At 46.2% G+C, this 13720-nt stretch overlaps 1 protein-coding gene across 3 annotated transcripts in view; it reads right to left on the reverse strand.

The window, feature by feature from the left end:
• Positions 1-10571, reverse strand: part of LMO1 (LIM domain only 1) — a 63680-nt gene extending 53109 nt beyond the window's left edge. Inside the window, exon 1 of one of the 3 annotated variants that reach the window (XM_069803795.1) lies at positions 10039-10571. In XM_069803795.1, the coding sequence (XP_069659896.1) occupies positions 10039-10060 (22 nt within the window). In that variant the 5' untranslated portion in view covers positions 10061-10571. Of the gene's footprint in view, positions 1-4563; positions 5109-9106; positions 9213-10038 lie in introns of those variants that run through there. The other 2 variants (XM_069803796.1, XM_069803794.1) reach the window with 2 other exon arrangements.
• Between the last annotated feature and the right edge of the window lie 3149 nt (positions 10572-13720).

Consider the following 13720-nt stretch of genomic DNA (forward strand, 5'->3'; position numbering starts at 1 on the left):
CATTTGGGAGCGAAGAACAATGACATCCTATACAGATGCCTACCCAGATCCTTCAGCTATCTAGTCTGAGCAAACACTAAGAACTATGTGACTGCCTGGCAGGAATACTCCTATACAAAGTACTTTGCTCCTATTAGGGCTGCTAACTCCTTTCACTCCTCCTTTTCCCATAGGATGAGATTTCATTAAATAGAGATCTAGGTTATCAGTGCTTCCACTACAGTACTTGCCATTTCTTGAAAAGGTTTAGGCAACTGCTTTACTATCTCGTGGTTCTCTCATGCTTCTGTATTTGCCATTTCCAGGGGCAGGGGGCACCTCTAGGAAGACTACCTCTAGCTCCACGCTTGGTCAGCTTTGGAGGAACAGTCCAAATTTTTCTTTTTTTTTTTTTTTTTTTTGTCCTTTCTGGCCAAACCGAGTCTCATGGTTTATTCCGCTGCCAAATGTGCTCTGGTCTTATTCAGATTCCTGCTTTTACAACCTTCTGTCTCCTTTTCATAAATATATTAACCCACTGCTGTACATTTGAGTCACAAAAGGACACTGTTTCATGAACTAAAGCCAAACCAAACCTCTGAAATTATATCAAGACCATGTGTGGCAAGATCAAGGCCTCAAAAAAAAAACCCGCTAACCCAGCTAAATAGGTAAATACAGGTCTTTGGTGACCTGAACCAAACATTCTTTCAATAAGCTGATGTCTGGGAAGACGTGTAGTGGTTCATTGTACACGGGAAGCTAGACAATGATGGACTAGACATGGGGAAGGTCCAAGGTAGAGGGGCACAGGAGATAAAAAGGAAAAAAAGAGACACCTTCAGGAATATTAGGCAACAGAAAAATTAAATTTCATGTCACGTGAGGAAAAAGCCACCCTGCCATTTCCCTTCCTCTTTCCTTGCATGATTCCTCAGCGGGTATACCTGAGAAATGTATGTTAAAAAGAAAACAAAAGATACCAGCCGCACATAGAACAGCTCTTCTTCCTGTATGGCACTATTTATATTAGGCTTGTGTGCAACTTGTACGTGCCTTATTTTTGTGCATATAATGATTTTTATCAACAGAAGAGGATTGTCAGGACCTATCTTGCTGGAGGTAGATCTCTCTCCATATCCATCTACCTGTCTACAGGTACCTCCATACAGCAGCTGCCATAGTCATTTGTGAAGCCAACCCACGGCTCTGCTGTCCTGGCTAGGGCGCTGTGGCACCATTCCTGTAACTGCCATTATACAATCAATTTCACTGCTTTTCTAATTCCAAATGCTGCTTTTCTTTCCTTCTATGCAGGGTAAGATGGGCTCTTACACAACAGGGAACCCAACTGCTGCTACTAATCCAGTTTCAAATTACCTAATATTCATTGCCCTAAATACCTCCCATCAACCTAAGACCCATTCTCTAACCCCAATGCACACAACTACTGAGTATCCGTATTTTTCTTTTCATTTTTAAAGAAACTATGGAAATTTTTTTAAAGTTAAGCCCAAGGTTTGTATATGGGCACATGTTTAACGGAGTCCTCTGATATATTATTTACTCGGCCTACTCTTGCAATCTATTTAATCACAGTTCTGCTTGAAAACACAAAGGATCTGTGATTTGGGGTGCTACTGTCTACGCAAACATCGGGATGAACACACAGCTGATCGGTGTTTTTGCAAGTGCACACGCACTCAATAATTTGGTTGAAGGATACTATGTCTAGTTAACACAGTACAAGTTAGCTAAAAGGAAACTTTCACCCCCACACACACATAACAAAGAGCCGTGATTTCTATTAGTGCATTTCATACCATACATGCTGATTACCAGGCTGTGCTTCATTGTTAGCAGAGATTACAGCTGGGATAAGCTGCAGCTTTTTCCTAATTGCTATTATGATGACTGAATTTTTGTTTTGTGTCAAGCATTATTCACACATTATACTCCAAAATTTGATCCCTCCATGATGCATTATTGATTCCATGCAGGCAATCATACTGCCGCCAATGTGAAGAATTAATTTGGGCTATTTTACTTGATTTGCATTGCTCCATCATAGCAGAACATAGTTCTATAGGGAAACACAAATTGAAAAGGAAGATTTAACAAAATATGGAAAATGCTGCTGTCCTTTAAAAGAGATGAGTCCTAAAGAGGGGAAAAGACAAAAAACCCCAAACCCAGCACAACACGTGTGGTCCAGAAAGAAATAAGGTCAGCCAGCCAAATTCATCTTAGTCAGAGGAAGGTTACAAGACTAGCCTTATGCCTCTAATAAAGTAAACTAGCTTGCTTCAACTTATATTGCCAAAGAAAACAACTGAACACCTCTGAGAGCAACACTGCTTCAAAGCCTTTGAAACCCTGTTAGCTTCATTTGTTTTCCCAGCATAAGCAATACTCAACCACTTAGCGTGTCTTTTATCCACAATCCAGTCAACTGCAAAGCTGATGTAGAAGATGTGTAACAGATGCTTCACATCATCTTCTTTTTTTAAAGTTCTACTGTGTTAACAAAGAAACTTACGGGATCTCAACAGAAGTAAAGCCCAGGATTTATTTTATTTTTTTCCCCGAATAAGATTATTTTAGGATGCCAACTTAATTAGCACAGAATAAATTTAGAAGGGGAAGACAACTTACACGTGGGCACTGACCCCACACTGGTCAACTCTTAGTCAAAATTTGATCGAATCTGAATACAAGAGGGCACTGATAATGACGCATTTCTGCTTGGTCTCATGTTTTAAAGGCGTAAAATCTTTGTGAAAGCTTTTTTCATTGTCCCAAGCGCCTCACATCAGAATGAAACAAACCCTCATGTTCCGTCCTAGAAACTAGACTCAAATTTTACTCACGTGAATAGACCAGATTGATAACTTTAGAAATCAAACTTATAATGAGATAAAGACCTCAAAATGCTAGATGTAAAATACTGGGTAGTATTCCTCCCTCACACTTTTTTGGGAGGCAAGGAGGGGAGAGAGAGAAGAGGAACCTCAGTAGAAGACTTTTTGTTGTAAGTGAGCATCCATCCATTATTTTCAATAGTCAAGCCTTCTTTCCTAATTATTCTCCAGTACAGTATTAATTCAGTTTTAAAATACCAGAAGACAGATATGGGTCAGGGAACAAAAGTCGTATCGCTCCAACTTATTAGCATTGGGCAGCTTTCAGTACTATTCACAATACATGATTAGCACCAATCTGACACAGGAAAGCAAGTGACTTGGCATTACAAGTTATTTTTCTCATAAATATTTTAAAAAGCAATACATATATTCAAGTAAAATCAACGCTACTGCCAAAATGCTCAACTTCCAATTTCTCCAAGCTCTTTGGCTCCCTGTGAAAAGCTGTTTCTTGTCTAGAGTCTTGCACATATTCAATAATTTCTTCTGCTTCCAAATGACAACTACCTATGACTTTTTTTTTTAACACTTGGAGATTTCTGAAAAAAATTTTACAAGATCAGAGGATCCAGCAAAACACCCATGACACAGCACACTTTATCCATTTATAAAGGTGAATCAAACCAATGAGATAATAGCTACAAACGTGCGTTAAAAGTTAAGATGGAGTTCCCACTTTCAATAAACAAAGTGCCGCCAAGGTGCAGGTCTTTGGCAAGAGGCAGTGCCATTGATGGAAGTCCATCTGGATGGCTACAGAAGTGTTCTCCTCTGCCTCAGTTTTAATCTTTGCTTTCCGTGTACGGGCTATGAGGGAAAAACTTCATTAAAAAAGTTGTGATTAGACTTACCACATTCATCCTAGAAACTACTGGTGACTGAGCAGTGAAGTTGCACGCCCTGGTAGGCAATGTGCAAGAGAAGGCATCAGGTCATTCAAACTACTAACTAACACTCTTATTCCTTACATCAGAATGTACCCCCTAGTCATCCTCGATAAGGACTAGTCAGCTTTAAAAAAATAAGTATATGTGAAGTTCAAAAATAAGTCAAGCTCTCCTTCAGCTTCATTCATTAAATTACCTCCCAATGAACCTCCACTTCTGCCATTTAGAGAAGGGAGTAAATTCTTAGGATAAGCCAATGCTTTTTTGCCAGAGCAGCTTAGTAGCTTATTGTCATTATGTTTATAGCTATAAAGAAAAGCTGCGAGAAATAGATATTAAAGGCGCACATTAAAGAGACCCAAATGACATGCAATGGAAAGGAAAGAAAATCTCAAAATTAGATTTACAATAAAAGCTGTTAAAATAAACAGGCTAAAATGCATATACTAGAGTAACTTGTAGAAAGAAAAATCTAAATAGGTATTAATAAAAAACCCAAATCAAGCTGTTTCTGCTATGTCCTTCAGCAAACAGAACCTGGGGTAAACCCTTCTCGACTGGTTTGATCATGCCAGAGAAGAGATTTAAAAAAAAAAAAAAAAGGGGGGGGGGGGGAAGAGCAAGCGTGCTTTTACCAACACAAGAGCAAAATATCAGAAGCTGAAAGCAGAGCACCCTGATATGCACAGCGCGCATCTGTTTCAAAACTATTTCTACATTAGCAGCACACAGAAGACACCAAGCACAGGCTTACACAATCTCAGCCCACCTACCGTCCTCCTTGTCCAGCACCATCATCTCCGCAATCAAGAAAAGTCCGGGGACGGATGCTTCTTCTCCAGCAGCCTCCGCTCAGGGGAGAAGAGACCAAGTCTCTGGGAACACAAATGAGCTACGGTACAGCTGATCGTCCTTTAGCAGCGAGTGAGCTCTAATTACCCAGTTGTCCAGCTTTTAACCTAGATTGCACTCAGTTAGAATTACACTCAGAAATAAAGCACTTTGCAGATACAAAAGCAGTCTCACCTACTTTTGTGCCTCAGAATTGCAAGGAACTAAAACCGCAATTTAGAAAGAAGGGGGATCGGAGCCGTTTCTTTGGTTCTCACTTCTAAATGGCTCAATTTACACAGTATAATCTATTTTAATGTAATTGCATTTGATAGCTCATAACCCCGGCTGTCGCAGCTACGCAGCTTTCGACCTTACAAAGTGTTTTCCCTTTGGATTTAAGCCGCATCTAAATCTAAAATTGTACTCAGAGAGGGCAGAACACCTAAGCCTGACTACCGCTGCCTCTGCCTCTCCATTCGTGAGCTTTGCACACTTGCTATTGAATAAACGCACACATTTCCCAGGGACCCCTCTCGTTCTCCTGTCAGGCTTTCCTGGCAAACGGGAGCCTTCCCAGCTCAGCAGCACCACCTGCAGCCCGGCCCCGGCCCCGGCCCCGGCCGCCGTCCCTTCGCCGCGCAGGTGCCGCCGCCGCCGGCTGCTCCCGCCCGGGCAGCGGCCGAGGCGCGGCGGGCAAAGCCCGGGCGCGGCGGGCAAAGCCCGGGCGCGGCGCTTGGCAGCCCGCTTCTCCCAGCAAGGCTCGGCTCCCGTGGCGCTCCCAAACGCGTGGCCCCGCAGCGGGGCTGCTCGGCCGGAGCGGCTCGGGCAGGAGCGGGGATTTTCGACGAAAGCAGCCGGTGGCTTCTGGCAGATCGGGGAGCAACGATGCTCCGCAGCTGGGGCTGGCGAGCTTTCGCGCATCTGTCGCCACCCCAAAGGCGATACTGATTTTCTGTACAAACGTTTGGGGTTTGTTTGCGCGCGTACGCGTTAGTTTCAGGGAACGCTCTAGAGGATACAGCTCCATTTTCACTAGGTCGGTACTAAAATGAATTTGACAAATCCGACGCGGTACAAACCCTTACAGGGCTGCTTCGTTTCTCAGAGGTGCCATCGGTTCCCAAATACAAAGGGACAAGTTTGGGGCCCGCGTCTTTCATCCTTCCTCTCGCAACTCACAATCCTTATTCAGACCAGTCGTCTGTCGTCTCCGATGGCGCTCCTAAGGACTGCGGGATCAGACGCTTCGCTACCAAGATCAACAGCACCATGTCGCTCATCTCTGCCTTTTAATCCGAGAAAACGTTGCATTCCTGCTTTAATGATACTTCTTCCTCCCCTTTACAACTGATACAACGATACTCTAACAAGCATGATAGCGGGCTCAAGTTATATATCCTTAAGACCAATTTTTAACTAGATTCCTTACCCCCACCTGAAGTGGCTTTTCCTTCCCCCTTCATTCAGAATACATAATCTTAACAGTCCTTGAGCATATTTGATGTTAAACGTATCATTTTACATTGAACCGTTTTCATCTAGTGCTTTGAACAACTTCTGTTTCCTAGTGATTCTAGTTTGCAGGTGTCGGATATGGATTTTAGTGTAAGAGTGCAACCACCATAAATAATCATCTTATTTTAAGAAGTATCACAAGCTAAAAAGGAGGAGGACTTTACCCCAAAGATTAAAGTCTAATAGTTAAAAGCATCAGTGCAAAAACTAACAAAACCACAGGCTTTTCTAAATTTGAGGTATCTTAATACTTCTAATAGACCATCGGCCTCCATTAGAAAACGGTGAACTCCAAAAATGTTCCTTCCCTTTGCATACTTTTCAACCCTATCACCTTCAAAAAGGGCAAACTTACCCCAAAATATATGGTACGTTTAAAGTTACACTATTTGGTAATTACAAAGAAAGGCAGGTTTTTGCTAAAAATGAAGTTAGCCTTCATCTATCGCAGCTGACATCTGTGCCAGAGCAAACTAGCGGACATAACGCACTTGTAAAAAAATACAGAGTACCGGATCAATGTACGTTTTATTCCTTTACTGCTTCATCTGCCATAGAGGCTGGATTAGTCTCTTTGCAAATGGGTATTTTTAAATGCTTTATCTGCTTACTCATTTCACACACCAACAGTAAAAAAAGTTTTCTAACCCCCAACACATTTGTACAGCAATTAAAGTCAACTACAATTAACACAGTCTGTTGGAATTAATCATGATACCTGATGTCAGTTTACTTTTTTAAGCAGAAATCTGGTCTTTGCAATCAAAACATTTATGTATTTGAGAAATATCTTAACTCTCATTATCTTGAAATTTATAAATGCGTTGCACGGTGCGTAGGTTGGCTTGCCCACAGCAAATTCAGCAGTGATTTACGCAGTGGAACTGACTAAAATGCAAGCCTTGAAGTTTTTCACTCTCAACCTTTCTCTCCCCCCCCCCATCTTTCTTCTCTCAGCTCCTAACATTTGTTTTGGGAAGATATTTGCCAAAGTTCCACTGTAAAATGGTATTTTCTAATATCAAGTCATGTTGCATCAGTCAAGTTATATTATGTCACTTCAAACATACAAAATGATGTTACCTCCCTGACATAACTCGACGTGATGCCACAACACATCAAGTCAAAAACATTATCATTATTGTTATTTTTTCAGTCTGCCCCTTCATCCTCAATGATGTCTGTAAAGACCACAGAAAAGTATTATTGCATCTCTTCTACTACTCTCGGCACCACGGAGCGCACTTGCCAAGGAAGCTTTTCACTCACAAAGCCGTATAGCGGTTATTAGACTTCACGGGTGATACTGGTGTCACACGAGGGCCAGCACGCACCCCTAAGGCACCATTACGGCCCCGACCTGGAACTGGAAGAACGGGCAGCTGCCTCTGAGGCCATGGCGCAGCTTGCCAAGTAGCCTTCGGGGATGCAAAAGCGAGGAGCACATTGCAACATCTACCTACTAGGCAGCAAGTGTCCTCCTTGCCATGCACCAGGACTACTGGGAGGTGGGGGGAATGTTTCTGAAATCCTGCCTTCTCCACACAGTGATAACTGTGAATACCCCCACTGCTGCCAGAGACCTCAAAAGAAGAAAACCCCTCAACCCCCCTGCCCCACATGGCAAAGCCTCTTAAAATCAAGGGGAGAATTGGATACTAGCCACAACGCCAGCATTTTTAGATAGTAGAAATCAGACCGGCCTCTGGGAAGGGGGAAAATAAAAAAAAAAAAAAAAAGGCATTTATGGGAGTAGGACAGACCCATTCAAGCTTGATTTCAAAAGGAATTGGTTTAGTTAGCAAAAGCTTCCATTTTAGTCCATTTGTAACCTACGCAGGTCCAGCATCCCCTTTTAACATTCACAGATGAGCGGGCAAGTGGAGCCCATTTGAATCAGGCAGAAAGAAACATACAAAGGTAAAATAACCTCTTCATAAAAAGAGTTTCTTCTCTCGATCTCACCTCCTGTTGCCAATTTCTCCAGCGCACTTTTAAAAGTGAGCATAATTTCTCCTTGAGAATAACCACTCCATCAATAGCACAGGAGATTCCCAGGCATTACCGCAGTTTGTTGCTCTGATCTCCACATCCCTCTCATCAGGGGTTTGTTTCCTACTTTACTCCTTTTTAAGTGCACCCCGCACTAATTTCCTCTTTACCTCTACCATCGCCACCATTATTCCCTTTTATACGGCCGCTCGTGAGATCTCCTGGAAGGAGGCTGTTGAGAACTGTCTGGATAATCAATGATTCTAGTTTCATTTCCTTACACCACCACCACGCCGGCCCCGAGCTCCTTGTGTTTAATGAGTATGTCTGCGACACTTGAAAGAACCCAAATACCCCTATTAGGCAACCCTCTTCAGATCTCAGTTTTTCCTCCCAGCTCACCTGTGCCTCTCGCTTCTGCGACGGAGGCAGCATCCTGCTGTTAGCCCGTCAATCAGATTGAAACGGATACAGGTTGGCAGGCACCCTCTGACAGAGAGTCGCTGGGATTAAGACATCACCCGGTTATTGTTATTATTAAAGGCTATTAATGGAGATGTTAAAAGCCTTTCCTCCCTTTTCCTCCAACAGTTAAGCACAATTCAGGGGACTCTCGCAACGCAGGTCACCCCCGAAAGTGAGGTCAGAGAGAAACACAAACCTTGGTCCACACGGCAGTAAGAAATTACCCTTGCTTAATTCCTCTGTCCTTACTTAACCCTTTTATCTTTCTGCCCAGGGGGCGAAGGATGAGGAAAGTCTTTCTACCGCTGTCTCCCACTGACCAGTTAGATAAGTTCATTCCCTCTTCTCCAACGCACGCGCTTTCGACTGGAGCGGCGCAGACCCCATTAACACTACTACACCAGTTTACTTCAGAGGGCTTCAAGGAACCGGAGGGAGATGGACGCTGGGAGAAGGATTCTCGGCCCAGAGGCATGTGACGAGTTTGCAGCAAGCTCCCTCCCCACGCACCTCTCGGGGGCAGCGAGCATTTAACCTTCTAGTTGGCAGCGCTTCGGCCCCCTCCCACACAGCCGGATCGCACAAACGAGCCCGTGATTTCTCTTCGTGCCCCATCCGACTCCGCGGTGGCGTGGCAGGTGGACTCTCACCTTTCTGAAGCAGAAACTCCACATCAAAAGAAAAGGGGGGGGGGGGGGAGAGGTAGAGAAACAGGAGAAAAACAGCACAGGAAAGCATCTCCCACTTGCCTCTTTAGCCTGGGATCCACTTTCGCGAGTTAAAGCTCCCCGCCGGCCCGACCGAGAGACATTTTATGGCAATTTACGCAATCACGTAAGGCGGCACCGACCGCAATGGGAGCGCCGGGCGGCATTTCGGCACGCCACAGCCTCGGCTGCCACCGAAGTTGGCCCGGTGGGGACAGCCGCTAAGGCCACCGGAGCCGATGGCGGGCCCGGGGACAGGGCTGCGGGCGCCAGACGCTTCCCCGCCGGCCGCGGCACTCACCGGGGCCGGGGCAAGCCGCCGCCGGCGTCCCCAGCGCGGTCACCGCCGCACCGCGCCGCGCCGCGCCGCACGGCGGGGGGGCCGGGCGGAGAGCCCCCCGCACCGCCCGGCCTTGAAACGGCGGCGGGAGCCCTCGGGGGGGGGGGGGGTGGGCGGCGAGGGGGCACCGTCGCGGGGGCACCGGCCGGGCCCCGGGCCCCCTTTGTGAGGCGGCGGGCGGGGGGCTCCGCTAACCCGGGGCGACGCGGGACAGGCCGGGCAGCAGCGCCCTGCCGCGGCGCGGCGCGGGGCAGCTCCCTCCGTCCCCCGCCGCTTCCCTTCTTCCCTTGTCCCTTTTTTCCCTTTTTTCCCTGCCCGCCCCGCCCGCCGCCTCCCCGCGGCCGGGCGCAGTCGGCGGCGGGGCCCCCGCGCCCCCCCCCCCGGCTCCCACCTACCGTCCTCCTTGTCCAGCACCATTGTCCCGGGCGCCGAGGGCGGCCGCCGCCGCCGCCGCCACTCCGGCTCCTTGGGGCGCTCCCCCTCCAGCCGCCGCCGCGCGGCTCCGGGGGAGGCGAGGCGAGGCGCCGGGCCGGGCCGGGGAGCGGGGAGCCGGGCGCTGCCGAGGCCGGGGGAGCGGCGGGGGGCAGCGGCGCGGCCGCCCCGGCGCTGCCCCGGGACGCGAGTTGGGAGCGGGGCTGCGGCGGGCTTAGGGGCGCCGGGGAAGCGGAGCCGGGCCGGTGCAGCAGCCGCCTCGCCCCCGGCCCCGCCGCTGCCGCTCGAGTGCCAGTTTAGATGTTAAAAAAGAAGAAGGTGGCGGGGAAGAGAAAAAAGGTAAGGGAGGAACAATATCGGGGGCTGGTTGCCCGGCTCCGTCCTTTCCCGACCCGCGCTGTCAAAAATTGCCTTAATGCGATAGCTCGCAACCTCTCCCCCCTTTGCTGTTGCTACTGCAAGAGCTTTCCAGGCTTCTAAAGTGCTTTTCTCTTGATTTCACTCTAAATCTAAAATTATATTCAAAGGAAGGGGGGTGGGAGGGAGGGAAGATGCGAACCTATCACTGAAAGCAAAAGCACTTGCCGCCTGCCTCTCTCGCTCCCTCTCTCTCTCAATTTATGTGCTTTGCACTCTCTCCTGCTGCTGAATAAATGCACACATTTCCCAGGGACCCTCAGATTCCCCTGTTAATTAAATCAATTCATTATGCTCAGATCTGATTAGCAGCCCCTTCCCCCCCTCTTTGAATCAATTATTCAATACACAAACATAATTGCCTGTGCCAGAGGTGTCTAAGTATTAGCTTATTTAACTCCAAGGACACTAATTACCCCTAGGGCAAGGGAACTTTTCTCATTAATTCTGACAAAACACAAAAGCACAGTTAAAGTGTGTGTGTATATACGTGTGAGAGAGAGAAAATGGGGGAACGCATAGCCGAGGAAGGGAAGCATTACTCTAACACACGTGTTACTGTATAAATAAGCTCAATTTTCTTTCTACCTTTGCATTAGATTGTTCCCCACATCTCCCCTTTGCGAAACTTGCCCCGGCCGCCCCCCCTTTTTTTTTTAAAAGTAAGGAACAGATCGGCGTTGCAGTGATGGCAGTTCTGGAGTGAGAGTGCTTGCAACCAAATCCAAAAAGAAAAAAGTACATAGGACTGATGGGGAGCAAAGCAGAATTTGCAAATAGTTTACCAAAGCAGGAAACTCTGTGGCACACAATCTTCTGTACTTTAAAAACCTGTGAAAGAAGTGGCCCTCTGAAGCAGCGGGTAAGATGATACATAATCTAGTATGTACTGGGAACAGTTCTGAATTGTTTACCATTTGAATTAATGTCAGTGCCCACTATTAATGTACTTGCTTCCTACGTTTACCATAATGGGCTTGATTTCCATTAGCTGAAGCTGGAATGCTAAAAAGAGCCTAGGCAAGACTGATGCAGACTGAGATCGACCATCATTGTAGTATCTGAGACGCATGACTTCTGGCTTGCGTGTTACCCAAATTTTACCTCTGTGTGAACCTCCTTTAAATAAAAAAGGGGTAAGAAAAAAGAAGTAGTAATTGATTCCCCCAAATTAGGTTTTTACTTTCTAAAGACCTTTATTGTTCACGTCCTCAATGTGCACAGAAGTATTGAAGATTTTCTTTTTGTTTCCTTAGGCAATGCATGAGCTGATCCATTAATCCATTTGGCTTTATATATCAGGAAACTAATATTAGCTCAGCTCATCTATTAGCTTTTATTTAGGTCCCCCCATGTTGCCTTTTTTGGACTTTTGTTCAGGCTGGTTCCCCCTGAGGGGAGACAAACAATTTTTCATAGATTTCAGGGGAGAAAATGCTGCACATCACCTCATGGGAACCATCTCCTCCCCAATTCCCATCTTCACGTTCACCCGTGTCAAGACAGCCACAATTAAACTTGCTTGTTTGGCAACTCTACCCACTCTCTTTACAGCACACCTTGTACACATCACTTAAAGCCAAGGTGGGGAAAAACCCCACAAACACCTCCTCTTCTCCCCCACCAAAAAAACCCAACCCTGTAGCTACGCTTGCTTGGCAACAAACTTACTGAGCTATGTTCATTCTTTGCAAGCATAAATATGACTGGGAACATAAAGTTGTCTTTCATTAGTGCAGCATGTTTTTTCTGTGAGTACACACATATAAGGATAAAAATGCCTTCAGCTTTGTTACACAACAAACCCTGTTAATTCTCTGGTCTGTAATTTCCACTCTATGGCACATACTGCACCCACAGGAACTTGGTCCATCTAACACGATGAATTATTTTTTTTCCTGAAAGAACACAGTAGCACTTGAAAAATACCGACCCTGGAGAACGTAATGCATCGACTCATTTCTGAGGGTACTTTTGGTCCTTGAGCCCATTCCTTTTCTCACTGTGGCCACGGAGACTTTTGGGTGCAAAGCCAGAATCTCAGGATCTTAGTATGCAACTCTGAGCCTTAATTCTGAGTTTGTTACAGGGCTGACGCAGTTTCATCTAAACACAGACTTACCGACTAGCAGGCGTTTGTCTGCATGCACTGAAGCTCAAGGTCACTGTCGGGATGCCAAGGGTAGAACAGGAAGAAACTGAGGAAACAGATGTTGGCTTTGGTATCATTCTTAAGAAGTGATGTTCACACTTGAGCTGAGAGAGATGTGGTCACTGGAGATGAAAAAGAAAGAGGTGGAGGGAAAAAGCAAGAGAGAAATTTGCACATGTGCATGCGCATGAGGGAGCGTCACACAAGGGGAGAAAAATAACGGAAAAGAGTACAAAACCCCAAACATTCCATTCCCAAACACACATCCTTCGGTTTGAACAGTCTGCTGTAACCCTACTTACAGTTACGGGGATTTTTAGGTTTACAGCTTTAATAAGATGAAGGGATGAACCCCAGTGTAAAGGTCCCCACTTTAGGTAAATGACTTTTTTACAGTGTGGTGAAGCATTGTTCTGCATGGTTTTCAATTCTATCTGTTCAGTGAGTCATTTCAGAGAGGTGAGCAAGTTTCAGTAATTTTTGAGCCTCCTTCACCCAGTAGATTAGGAGTCTCATACAAAGAATTTTACCACACTTATTTTTCAGTACCTTGACACTAGAGAGGAACAGCTAGATCACTCCTTTGAAAAGTGCTTACGTAGGTAACGGGCACCATAATGAGTGACTGGGAAAACTTGACAGATCAGTGGCAGAACTGGGAATAAGGCTCAGTTCCCCGACCCTCCAGTCTCTGGAACAAAGCGCTAAAGCAGCTCGCTGCCCGAGGAGGACCAGACAACACCGTCGCCGAGGTGCCAGTTTATCATTAACGTGCACTGTTATTCATTCAATTATGGTACCTTACACACACCCTGTCTAGGCAGTTCTGAGAAGTCATCAATGCCCAATACTGCAGAAACGACAGCTAAAAGAGAACAGCTGTGCTCTGCCTAGGAAAGCTTCTGGTCTAATATTAATTCCTGATACTCCTGGTGCGGGAGGGAAGAGGCACACAGGACTAAAACCACCTATGTGCTGCAGTTAAGGGCTAGGGCTCAGACCTCTGGGTCTACCTTGAGGTCCTCGCTCACTAGCTGCTCTTACTTTTCTTTTGCTAGTCTTGAGCGCAAGCAAGA

The sequence above is a fragment of the Haliaeetus albicilla genome, chromosome 16 (genome assembly GCF_947461875.1).
Source record: "Haliaeetus albicilla chromosome 16, bHalAlb1.1, whole genome shotgun sequence".
Taxonomy (NCBI): Eukaryota; Metazoa; Chordata; class Aves; order Accipitriformes; family Accipitridae; genus Haliaeetus; species Haliaeetus albicilla.